Here is a 12,736-nt window from a genome sequence, read left to right as displayed (position 1 = left end):
CTATACAATAGCATTAGTAGGATCCCGCAACAGCAACAGAACCCCATTCGAAACAAAGTGTTCATTATCATTACACAAATTGGTGAAGGTAGCATAATATGACATAACACGTTGGCCGTTCCCGCTTCCAGGGCACCTATAGATCCCTGTTAGGCCTACGTCCCTATTTTGAAATAGCTGTGAGTCCTTACCTGAAGTACATTTGCAGATACATCGACGGAGCAAAAAAGAAAGAAAAACGAAATGATGTCACCGTACCGCACTTCCACACCACCACCACCATATTGTGTGCACGCCGTGTCGACACTGTGGCGCGGACGACAGCCGTCTGAGAAATTCTCTTGCGTTATCTGATAAAGGATTTTTCCTTCCGCGGTGTCTCCTCGTGTCTCTCTTGATCGTGGTCATGACGCGGCAAATTACTATCTGGTTGTGATGGTTGATAAGTACGTCAGAGCTTGAGCGCGTGGAGAAGCGACTCGTGGAGGTCAGTGGAGGGATTTTCTATTTGGATCTCCTTCCCACTGTTTTAGCTAGTGTGGTACGAATGCTATGATGGTGAAGTAGTGAAGCGCTTACTAGTTTGCGGTGACCCACACCGTCAGAGATGCATGTGAGGTATAATGCTTTCCCAAGCAGCGCAACATATTGGCCCAGCATCTTGGCTGAATATCGGCAATACTGGTCCAATATTCGCCCAGTATCCGCAATACTGGTCTCATATATCGGTCTAGTATTGGCTGCACATTCGTACCGTGAGAAAATTTATAAATGTGACGTTAACGCGACAACATCAAAACGCACATGTAGCACCGTTTTTTTTTTTATTGGTTCTTGCTTCTCCTTTTATTTGTGAATATTTGAGCACGGTATCTTTTAAATATTGTTTTTTATTCGGCATCCCTTCCACTGGTCACCGAGGCGTAGCTGACGACGAAGTGGCTTCATGTAGATTGGTCGGTAGGCTCGTCATCCTGCAACTCATTTCCCATATCTTTTTCCTGGCTTCCCTGTCGAATGACTCGAAACTCGTCCATGCTTGGCTACACTCCGAAAAGTATTTCCCGCTGACGTTGGCAACTTCGTCTGATAGAGCCAGGTGCAGTGTCGTTTGGGCACCCTCTGATGGAGTCTGCATAAGATAGTAAGAGTGACTTAGGCACGGATTATTAAAGGCTGCTTTTTCTTTTCGATCCTTTCTCTCCCTTCGAAAAAGAACGTTCCGCTCAATGCGCTCGGCTTATTGCAGCTCCCCAGTTTCCCTCTTTTCCATATTGCCCGCCGAGCGCCCTCATTGGTCCCTCTCCCTAGTAGCAAAGTCCCTGCGTAGTAGGGGGCAACCTTTCAAAGTGAGGCGCGCGTGCTTTTTCTTCTTTCTGTATGCCCATGCTGGTCTACGAATACCGTCTTATTGCGCCCTCGTGAGTGGACGGACACTTGGTCACGTGGTCCACCCTCTCCCCTGCTCACAGACAAACTGTCGTATTTCGTATTTCGAACAATCATTTCCTTCTCAACTTCTTTTCGCAAGCGTGGAATGCTTCCCTTCAGTGCCCCTTTTACTACGAAGCGAAACTCAAACGGCATCTCTCCCTTTCCTATGTGCCGTGCACAAGCAACACTGGGTATTCATCTTCCATTCAGTGGTCCGTTTCTGGAGCCCATATACGTATAATTGCATTAAAGCATTTTTAGGTACAAAATCAAGGGCAGTAGTTTGTCTCTTAGGACGTGGGTTTGTAGTTATAGCCAGTGGCAACATAAGTCATACACTTGACCGTGCCACCACACAAGAATCGTTCCGCCCGCGCGAATGCAGTGCGGAGTGGCCAAGTGGAAACTGGGGGGAGAGAGCCGGCACTACATCGGGAAGCGGGGGCGTCGTGCAAAGGCTGGCAGCCAATCGCAGGAGCTTTCCACGGATGAGTGGGCGGTCCCAATTGTAGGAGTTAAGTTGTCACTGACTGCAGTCCTTATATTCTCGTTAGCAGACGTGTTACTGTAGAAGCACGCAGGATGAACGCAGGAAGGAATGAAACATTTGGACATACTTATCAAAGATTTTGCACCTTAGCCACTGACCTGAAACAAAGGCATCCTACACTAAGACTGACTAAGCTTTAGGTGAACGGTTTCGTAGACCATAACCTACATTTAGGACACATACCATTTTAATTAGACAGCTCCTTTCGTGTTTTCCCCTGTTTTGCCCATCAGACTCAAGCAAATGTTGCCTCCGGTTACACTACATCAGCTTGCTCGCAGCGCTCATAAAACCCAATCTTCCATTCTATTATCCGTCGTTGATGATGCAATTGCGCGAATTATCTCGCACCAGACACGGTAATCAGGCGAAGAAATTAAATTAGTCAGAGTGCTTCCCACGAGCAGTGCTGGTGAGAACAGCAGCAGCTACGTCTCCCCGAACAATCACACGGGTGTCGACGTGAAAAAGAAAATATTTTGAATAGACCTCCCCCTGTTTGTAAGCAGAGGACGTCATAGTGTTCGACACCGCCACCAACTTGGTAGAGTTTAATTACGCTCGAAGCTATGGGCGAACAAGGTCGCGCCCGAAAGCCACGGTCTTGAATGGATTACGATGGTCCCTGTAAAGCGTGAACCGCATGGCCCGAAAAGCGTCCGAATTCTTTCCGAACCGAATTCGGGACCGAACTTTTTTCGGAGAACAGATTTCCGTGCCGAATTCGGCCCGATCTGGCCAAGCCAGATTTCTCCTCCGAAATGGGAAGTGACGCCAACCGAAAAAGTAGAAGCAACCAATGGATATCCAGCCGGAAGGAGAACCATAGCAACGATGACATAGCAATGGGGTTGACTGTTGCCGTGTGTGTGCGACTTCTACCCCAATGAATACAGGGATTATCTCATTGACCTGGATGGTTGAAAGGCGACGCTCCCCAAGGCCAGAAGTCTTCAGCCGAAATTCGGAGTGCATTTCGGTAGCATGCGGTGATGCACAGAAAAAAGTTCGGTCCCGATTTCGGTTCGGCCAGTTTTCGGACAGTTTTTCGTGCCATGCGGTTCGGTTCACCCTTAACGGACGCGACCTTCGGTCCTACTTTTTTTTTTTTCAATAGGAGGCAGCGAACAAGTGCCCATTCGTGGAACCCAGCCCTCCCCTTCCGATATGTTTCGGTTTTGGCCTGTCTACCAATGTCATGATGACGTTTCTCGTGTAGAGGTCTATTGTTTCGGGCTGCCTAGAGCAGACGATCCTCAAAACATAGAAAGCAAGGCAAAGGGGAATGATGAATGAGACTCAACAAACGGGTCATTACAATGCAAATTGTCCTTAGGAAACAAGAACGAGCAAGTTATTGCAGACAGAAGGTTAGTACGTATCATTACGTTACTGGCTGATGGTATCATGGTAGCTACTGAATAAAGGCTGCATGTATGACTGAGTATGACACACGAGGTTGTGTTGAATTTGCGTTAAATTGCCGAAGTACATTCCTTCTACGTAGATTTTTTTCTCTTACCTTAGCCCAGATGTAAGAACCACACATGAGCAGCATGTTGACGATGTTGCTTCCCTTGAAGAGGATATTTGTTTGCACGTAACCCGGGTGTAGGACATTAGCTGTGACACCTATTTGCGAGAGAGCAGACGCGAAATACAAACCAATCAAAATCCACGTCGCAAAATAGTCTGATGCAAAGAAACCGTTCGTGAACCCCGATGTCAACGACACTCGTTAAAAATCCACAGTGGCGCTATTCCCGCGTTTTTATTGGACGCAAGCCGGTGTGACGTCATCGCAAAATTTCACTGGAATTGTAAGGTTTAGTGTATTCATATCCGCGACAAAATATAGTGCATTTGGCCGTCAAACGAAGCGATGTCACTTCGCCGTTGGCGTGGTCACTACAGGGATCACTTGAAGACAGCAATCCGCCAAGAAATACGGCGCTGCCGACTGCATATTCATTATCGCTGTAGCACCCTCGCGTACTCTTGCGCCTTCATCGCTCCCTTGTAATCATCCGCCAGCAAATATGTCGATCTTAAAGCGATTCTTTCCTTTTTTTAAAGTAGTTTTCTGATGTCATACGAGTGCAATGCAATATATACGGCTCCGCTCCATCGTGCATGCATGACAAGTAGACGACCTCTCGTAGTATTAACAACGAAAGTGAAGGACGTATACGAATTAATTAAGATCTATGTAAGCCCAACGTGTACACGTCGTGTGAATAAACGTAAGAATTGATGATAATCCTCTTTGTAGTTGACACTATAAGACGCGCAGCACATAATAGCCATCGTCTTGGCTCTATGCAGAATAATACGCTTATAGAAGCTGTCGGAAAATTTATTTATGTCGAGAAAGGCAAAACTAACACTGACGGGATTTCGCAGCCGACAATATCGAGTTCCTCCCGTTTCCAACAAGGTCTCTTTCTTCGTACTTTTTTTTTTTTTTTCTTGTGTGTGCTTTTGCCTAAACGAAGAAAAGAAAAAGAACACGTGACAACGCACCTACGTGCTGCGAATGTAACGCTTGTTGTCATTATTTTTATACAGTCAACCCTCGATTTATGAACCTTCGATTTATGAATTCCCTGGTTTTATGAACACTAGCACGAGGAACCAAACTTTTTACATGCATTTTTTCCCTCGTTTTATGAACCTCGATATTCGAATAATGAATGGAGTTTCTGGGAACCAACTAGGAGTTGCCCAGCGTTTTTGCCGTCAATTTATGAACGGGTCGTTCCGAGGCCAACAAAAACTTTCAAAGGGATTATTCGTGGTCTTATGAATGACGCCTGAACAGACAAAACGTTTTCCAGGTATTGCACCCTCGGTTCTTAACCCTTCGAAATCCGAACAACAAACGGGTTGAAAGATGAAAGTCACTGAAAAGGTTCTTGCAGAAGTGTTCCTGACCTGAATTCATGAATAAGGTGTCCGCTGTCACCCTGAGATTAATAAACGTAGGTTAAAAACCCCAGAGGAAATCCGAAACCAGTTGAGTGCGAGTGTGCTCTTTCCAAGATTGACACAGCGGAAGGCATGGTCCAAAGCAAAATTAAACTATTTAGTATTGCATAATAAGCAGAGTGTGAATGCGCTAACATCTGAGCTTTGTGAGATTGATACAGCAGAAGGCATGGTCGAAAGCAAAATTACACAATATATTGCATTATAAACACAATACCAACTCGGAAATACTGTTCCATTTGCTCGATAGTACTCACTTAACGGAATTTTCGATTTATGAATCCCTCGATTTATGAACGATTTTTCGGGGAACCGAGGGTGTTCATAAATCGAGGGTTGACTGTATATTTATTTGGCGGGCTTACTTCTTTTTCTTTTTTTACCGAGAATAAACAAATCGTACCCTGCAGAAAACGTCCCGGTCGAACACTTCTCGAGACACACTTCCCAATCGGCAGCTCCGCACGTAAAACAATATCTTATAAGTCAGCTAATTAGCCTTACCGAATTAACTAGCCACAACGAAAAAAAAAAGAAAGAAAAAAGACAGGCGTATAATCAGGAGTTACATTGGGGGGTTTAATACAGGAGTTCCACCGACCTGTGCCTTTGAGCCTTTGAGAAAGTTCCTTGGCGAATTGTATAGCAGCAAGCTTTGTGTCGCCGTAGAGGAAAGATCCGAAGACGTGGCCACACTTGACGTCCGAGTAACCGCTCAGTATGCGCCGATTGGAGCCCAGGTAGTGCATTATGGAACTCACGAAGATGATTCTGCTGGGGGCGGACTTCTTCAGCATGTCTGCGGAATTCAAACGAAACAGGGACCACTGTACGGGACCTAATATCTTCAAAATCATGCCGAGTTTATGTCATTGGATTGACTGATGGGAATCCACGTGTCTCCTTGTATTCTTCCAACATATTGTTTTCCTATCGTGCAGCGCACTCTTAGAAATGAACTTCACCACATAGCACGTTCCTAGCCAACCATCATCCCGAGTGACAACGCTCTCGCCCCTGATTTGTTGAAAACAGGAGGAGGAGCCTATTTTGTGGCCACTATGCACGGCACAAAATTTGCTCCTCCTCCCGTTTTCAACAAATCAGGGGCGAGAACGTTGTCATTCGGGATGATGGTTGGCTAGGAACGTGCTATGTGGTGAAGTTCATTTTTAAGAGTGCGGAAGTATTGACAGAATTGATTCCCAGTTTTGAGAAATATGGCGTCAACCGGTTGCGGAATGTGCCACGTGTGTCTGGCAGGTCCTCCAAAACCGATTTCTGTCGTCTCACCACTATTGCTGTCTGCCTTCCAACGTTGGGTGGAGAGCGGAATGTGTGCGCGCTATTCATACACCACCTAGAGACAACGCCTGATCGCCTGAGCGACGTGACGTAACAAAAAAGAGTCCGCCATTCACGGCCGTCTTTCAGCGGATGTAGCTTTAGAAGACGAGCCTCCATCAGCCACAGAAAGCCCGTGTTTCAAAATCGTTTTAGGTGATTGGCTGAGTTTGAGATTGGCCGGCTGCTGCGACTGGCTGACTTTCAATTGTTGTCTACGTGCGAACGTGTTGTTCAATTGTCTACATGCGAACCAGCTCGGGGTTAACGTGTTGGCCATGTCACGTCGAGACTGGGAGGTACCCGGGTTCGAATCCCGGTGCCGGCTATGCTGTCTGGGGTTTTTCTTGGGTTTTCCTCAGACGCTGTCAGACATACGTATGTCGGCACAGTTCCCTTAAAAGTCGGCCTAGGACTAGGGGCGGATCTAGACCCCCGGTTAGAGGAGGTGGGGGGCGGTGTCTTTGTCGGAGCGCGTAGTGGGGGAGGAGGAAATTCAATGTATAAACTGACGTTTTGGGGGGGCGATCGCCCCCCCCCCCCCCAAAGTGCTAATCGTGACGTTGTCCATCTCTGTGAGGCCGACAACGGTAAGCCCTTTCAGAAGCACAATCGCCGCCACCACGAGTGAGCGCACTAGAGCAGGCCTAGAGTCACTAAATAAGCTACGCTTCAGAGTATTGACAATGAGGGAAAAGGGCGAGTTGGAGCCGCCATCTTGTTTTTGTTTGACCTCCAGCGCCATCCATGGAGCGCCCTTCGAAGTGTTGTCTTCTTTCATCATTGTTGTCACTTCGTACTCTTCTACTCATTTCTACTGCTGAAGCAGAGTTGGGGCTGGAGGTCAAACGGAAACAACATGGCGGCTCCAACTCGCCCTTTTGACTCAATCAGTGTCGATACTCTGAAGCGTAGCTTATTTAATGACCCTTCTGATCTAGGTGACGTTGGCTACTCCTAGGAGACAGACGTCAGAGCTCGTGGGGACGTCATCTTGTCTTGCAGAATTCAAAACTATCAAGCTTTGCGTGTTGTTCCGAAAAAAAAAAAACATATATATATATATATATATCAAAACAAACATCGTCGCGAAGCGCTATGAACGAATGGTTGTCTTTTCACGTAAACTATAGCGACACCTTTTTCTAGTAGGTGACCGTGGTACAGGAGAAACATCACTTCGCTAGCGTGTCACATATACTGCGGCATGACTCGAATGACCTTGCGCCAGCACCAAAGTACAATTATAATGTAGCTATTGTTTAAAAGGTATTGTAAAGAACTCGGCGTAGGGAACGAACGTCATTTTACACAAGGAAAGTCACACTCTGCGTCACGTATATTTATCTGTCCGTAGGCCAAGGTTCCTTTCCACTGTCTCAACAGACAGATCCATATTGGGTTTGTCCTCATGACGTCAGTAGCCGGGAAGCGGTACAGTCGTTTGCAGATTTGTCCTCAGGTACTAACTGTCCAGAACCTTCACCCTCGTCGTATTCACCGTTCATTCGACGTTTCTGAGTTCTTACACCGTGCGAATATTATTTGTGCCTATCTCAGTAATTTCGACGTTTTCAACGCTAATATAGCCTTCTAAGCGGTACAAGGCAGCGAACGACAAAACCGAAATCAAACTTTGTTGGACCTAATATCATGGCGGCTGTCTTGCCTGTTCAATGCTAGTGTCCTTTATAGAGGGGTGACTTCAGCGAAGAAACTACACAAACACAAACTAAGTAAGCGCAGCGGTGCTCTACATGTATCGCAATGACACGAAAAAAACCCTTGGCGGCGCTCTGTTACAAAAAAAAGGATTTCTTTGGATGGCTCACGTTCTTACCTAAGAGTAGGTTTGTTAATAAAAAGTGCCCCAAGTAATTGGCTTGGAAAGTTTCTTCAAATCCATCGACAGTGGTGACGATCTTGGCTTGACCTGCAACAGCAAAGCCCGCAGGGCCAAATTTAAGTTGGTATGCGCTATATGGTTATGTTCAATAGACCTCTACCCGAGAAACGTCATCATGACGCTGGTAGACAGACTGAAACCGAAACAAATCTGAAGGGGAAGGCTGGGTTCCACCAATGGGCACTTGTTCGCTGCCTCCTATTGAAAGAAGAGTAGGACCGAAGGTCGCCAGGGGCCATCGTAATCCACTCAAGACCGTGACTTTCGGGCGCGACCTTGTTCACCATTAGCTTCGAGCGTATAGTTCAACTCTACCAAATTGGTGGCGCTGTCGAACACTATAACGTCATTTGTTTACAAACAAGGAGAGGTCTATTAGTACTCACTTGAACAGTGTATATGCATTCAAGACCTGAAAGCACTAATGATAGGATGTTTAATTCATTATGTATATTAATTATGCAATTATAATTATGAACCACATGATGTTCGTCGATCGGACGTCCCACTGCTACACACTATTGATTGAATTTATACTGTATACGTCTCTAAATCGTGTGTATATAGGGAAAGCTAAATGAAGAGTGTCTCCATTAACAAAACCAAGAACACATGAAGTGCTTGTAAGATAGCAGGTAGCAGGTAGCAGGTATTAGCTGGTTGTGCGGATCGCCGGCCCGGCAGGCAGCAGCGGCAAGCTTTGGTGACACAAGTGGGTACGCGTTTAAATGCGGGAAGGAAAATGTGCATGGGAGAGGATGTGGACCACATGCCGGTATTTGTCGTGGTGGTGACCAGCTTCAGGATTTCCGCGTCTTGGAGCATGCAAATTTTGCTTGGCGCAGCCATCTTTCAAATTAAATTGCTAAAGAAATGCTCAATGTACAGCAGAGCTGTTACGTATCTGAAGCGTCCAAGTTACAAGCTTTCAGAAAGATAAGATAAGATAAGAAAAGCGCACAGTTTCTATAGGTTCACCGTTCATTTTACAGTCCCTACACTGTAAACTGGAAAACACCCTTATGGGTATAAATGGCTTGTCCTATAACTGACACCTCTTTTTATATCGTACATGGCCTGGAACACCCTTTTTAGAGGGTGTATTCCGTGTTAATCACCCCTGGAAAGGGCGCTTTTCTTTGAAAATGCCCTCTTTTGCACCCTTTAAACACCCTTTTAGGAGGGTGTAAGATCGTTAAACACCCTCCTAAAAAGGTGTATAAAGGGTGCAAAACACGGCATTTTCAAGGAAAAGCACCCTTTCAAAGGGCGTTTTACACGGGATACAAAAGGGTGTTCCAGACCATACGGTGTAAAAAGAGGAGTCAATTATAGGACAAGCGATTTACACCCATAAGGGTGTTTTTCAGTTTACAGTGTACCCTGCGACGCGTGCAGCGTGTCGCCACAGGAATACTAGGCAGACTTACCTTACGTGTAAATCTACTCCCAATTAATTAATTAAACACTTCCGTGTTTTACTAGCAGTGCTCCCTCACACTATTAATAAGCAGCGACATGAGAGACATTTTAAAGCACGTAGCATTGCTCATAGTACATAGCATCGCAGTTTAGAACTGTCCCATGCCACAGACACGGACGAATCTACGAGGCAGAAAATAATATATAAAAAAGGGCTATACACTTACTTCCAATTCCAGCATTGTTGATGAGGACATCGAGCCTCGACTCTGTCGCTAAGACGTCCTCGGCGAAAGCTCTGACGGAGGCCAGGCTGCATAGGTCCAAGGACTTGAGGACGACGTCACCGCCCGTGAGCCGCTTGATTTCGTCCCTGGCTTCCTGACCCCGTGATCGACTTCGACACGCTAATATCACTCTGGCACCGCGGGACGCCAGTTCGATGGCCGTTTCTTTGCCGATGCCTGCATCAGTGCAATGGACTATCCTAAGAGAACGCCAACACCCATTTGTTTGTAGTCACGCTATATTGTTTTCTTCCTTTATTTTTATGTTAGGCCACATCTACTTGCGAAGACCGTGCTGTGGTACATTTACCTAAATGCGCACGCCCCGCGTCCTCAGCAAATCATGGTACAGCGCCCTATTTTTCTTTCGTACTGACAAGCAAACCAGCGTCGAAACGTCGTTGAAATTTGAATTACTTTTTTCGGCATAGAATGTAGAAGCGAGCAATTCCTCACCTGCATTTCCTCCGGTGATGATCACTGTCTTCCCAACCATCGTCTTGCGTGACGTGCAGCTCTTATGGGCGACCCTCTTGAAAAGCCATATGGCAGACCCCACCAGCAATACGGTCCATGCCAAGTAGACGAACACGAATAGCGATAACATAACGTACAGAGGTGTGTGGCCGTATCTTGTGTTCAAGACGTGGAGGTGATTAAGGCGAGGTTGGCCTCTTCAGCACTGTGGCGCAAAAAATGGAAAGCATGCTTGTCACAATCTCTCAGACTCTATCCTTATGTGGATAATATGATAACAGCATATACGGGTGAATGGGTAATGTCGATCCATTGACAGCTGACCTCAAACGCACATTGAAGACAGGACACACTCGCACTCCTGTCCTCTGTCCCTGTTTTCTGTGGTGGCTCCAAGGCCACGCTGAACGTTCGGAAGTCATGGATTCGAATCATCTTACCGCATGTGCTGTCTGAGGTTTTCCCTGGTTTACCCATCACCTCCCAATGCTCAGCGTAACCATGGAGAGAGCCCCAACGAGAGCGTACTATGTCCACGCGGTCAAGCCGCTGGTCCTTATAGAAATGACAGCGTGCTAGAAGTAGTCGAAGGATCCATACACGGCGAACACAACGAAACAGTTCGAGTAGGTTGTCACACGATGTGGAAGAAGGCACCGTCGCCTACACTGTACAGGAAAGTACCAGGAAGAAACAGTGCTCCGGAGAAGTTGCCGTACGGTGCTGTTGTTGTATTTCAATCGAAGGCCTCACTCATGCATAAATCCGTTTGCGCGTACGTGTGTGTACCAATATTTCGGCGTCTAGCGGCCACGATCGTTTCTGCTTCGAATGTGTTCGAATGGAACTGTGGTACTATACAGAGGAGAGCGTACCTGTTGGAATCTTCATGGCGAATATAGGCGCAGTCCACGCGCCTCCTCGACTATGCCAAGCGGATGTCTATCACGCGCCGCACACTACGTCTCACTGGCCGTGAGGCCCGCGGCAGGCATTTGGCACGACGCCAAGAACTACGCCATTCAACTTAGCGCCAGTTACTTCGTGATTTTGCACAATCGCCCAGTCAAGCTTATTAGAAGGAAGGAGTTTATTATAAGTCAGGTGGTTTACCTGGCTTCTTTTCCTGGAGACATTTCCCCATTCCTCTTTTTCTTACGCGTAATTAGGTGCACGGTTTATTCGCGGAATTTTACGGCCGGGTGGGTTAAGGCGTCCCGCTTGTTGGTGGTAACCAAGGTCTTGCTGAAGACTGGGAGGTGGTGGGTTCGAACCCTATCACCAGCTGTGCTGCCTGAGGCTTTCCCTGTGTTTTCCGAAGATTCCCGGACGAATGTCGGCGCAGATCCCCCTGAAGTCGGTCCAGGACGCGTACTAACCCCCCCTGTCCCCCCACTCCTTCCAGCTGTCCTCTCTCCATCTGTCCTCATCTGTACGCCGCTCGTAGCCACAGTTACTTCGCAGCGCTAGCACGGAATAAAAAAAAATATTAAAATAGAACTTCGTGGCACAGCACTCTCGTAGCCAGCAGCCAAGCATAATCCCGGTTGACGTCGTTGTCTCCCCCTGATTTGCGTACCCGATTTTGTGACACCTGTTAAGTTCTGTTAATTGTGACAAAAAGGCGTACGTTCCGGAGCCAGGAAAGACAACGGCATCACTCTGTGCAGTATTGTTGGCTTCCACCGTGTTGAAACAGGAGGAAAACGCCTATCTTGGACATGGCACAATGTGTCTAAGCTATGTGCCTACTTTACCATTTTCAACAAATCAGGACGCGGAATGATATCACTCTGAATGCTGGTTGGCTAAGAGCCTCCCATTTTGGAATTATCGGGAAAGAGAACGATATCGGTACGTTCCAAACACAGACCTGCTGATCATAGCTACAGCTGCTTCGCGGCGCTAACTCTGGATCGAAAAGAACACAAATAACAAACAGAACTTCACCACACAACACGCCGGGATCCAACCGGTTCACAGGGTAACATATAGCTGCCTTTTCTGATTTGTCAAAAATCGGTATCGAGCGCCCTCTTGTGCCGGCCAAAGTACTGCCCAATTTCGTTCTTTACTTCATTCCCGATCGGTATGTCTGCTCTCATAGAAAATCGCTCACCTGGATAGAGTGTCTCCTCGCAGCTGTACAACCGCATCAGGAAACCGTCAATTCAGCATGTGATGGTAGTCAACTTTCCTCCGGCGTATTTCCTCTTCAATTAAGACCCTCACCCCACTGCGTCGTTTTTTTTTTTTTAAAGACTTCCTTTTATAAACATCGTCGCTGAGAAAACGGACATCTTCGGCCTTCGGGTGACACGCGCTCCG

At 46.9% G+C, this 12,736-nt stretch overlaps 1 protein-coding gene and 1 long non-coding RNA gene across 4 annotated transcripts in view; both read right to left on the bottom strand.

The window, feature by feature from the left end:
• Positions 1-321, bottom strand: part of LOC135366641 (uncharacterized) — a 32,018-nt gene extending 31,697 nt beyond the window's left edge. The window contains exon 1 of the long non-coding RNA XR_010414243.1: positions 192-321. This is a non-coding gene — a long non-coding RNA (uncharacterized LOC135366641). The remainder of the gene's footprint in view (positions 1-191) is intronic.
• A 549-nt stretch (positions 322-870) lies between these two features.
• Positions 871-12,736, bottom strand: LOC135366637 (retinol dehydrogenase 12-like). Of its 3 annotated transcripts, none has more exons than XM_064599429.1 (7): positions 12,528-12,736; positions 10,388-10,613; positions 9,872-10,108; positions 8,157-8,264; positions 5,574-5,771; positions 3,507-3,616; positions 871-1,132 (listed from the first exon to the last, which is right to left on the bottom strand). In XM_064599429.1, exons 2-7 carry the CDS (start codon positions 10,536-10,538, stop codon positions 914-916), a joined length of 1,023 nt encoding a protein of 340 aa, XP_064455499.1. In that variant the 5' UTR covers positions 10,539-10,613; positions 12,528-12,736; the 3' UTR covers positions 871-913. The 3 variants fall into 3 exon arrangements, with proteins under 3 accessions (XP_064455499.1, XP_064455498.1, XP_064455500.1); XM_064599428.1 differs by lacking the exon at positions 12,528-12,736 and adding an exon at positions 11,284-11,387; XM_064599430.1 differs by lacking the exon at positions 12,528-12,736 and adding an exon at positions 11,284-11,387 and having other exon boundaries at positions 8,157-8,249.

The sequence above is a fragment of the Ornithodoros turicata genome, chromosome 8, assembly GCF_037126465.1.
Source record: "Ornithodoros turicata isolate Travis chromosome 8, ASM3712646v1, whole genome shotgun sequence".
Classification (NCBI taxonomy): domain Eukaryota; kingdom Metazoa; phylum Arthropoda; class Arachnida; order Ixodida; family Argasidae; genus Ornithodoros; species Ornithodoros turicata.
The sequence above is the reverse complement of the archived record's forward strand: the minus strand, read 5'-3'. Positions and strand labels throughout refer to the sequence as shown.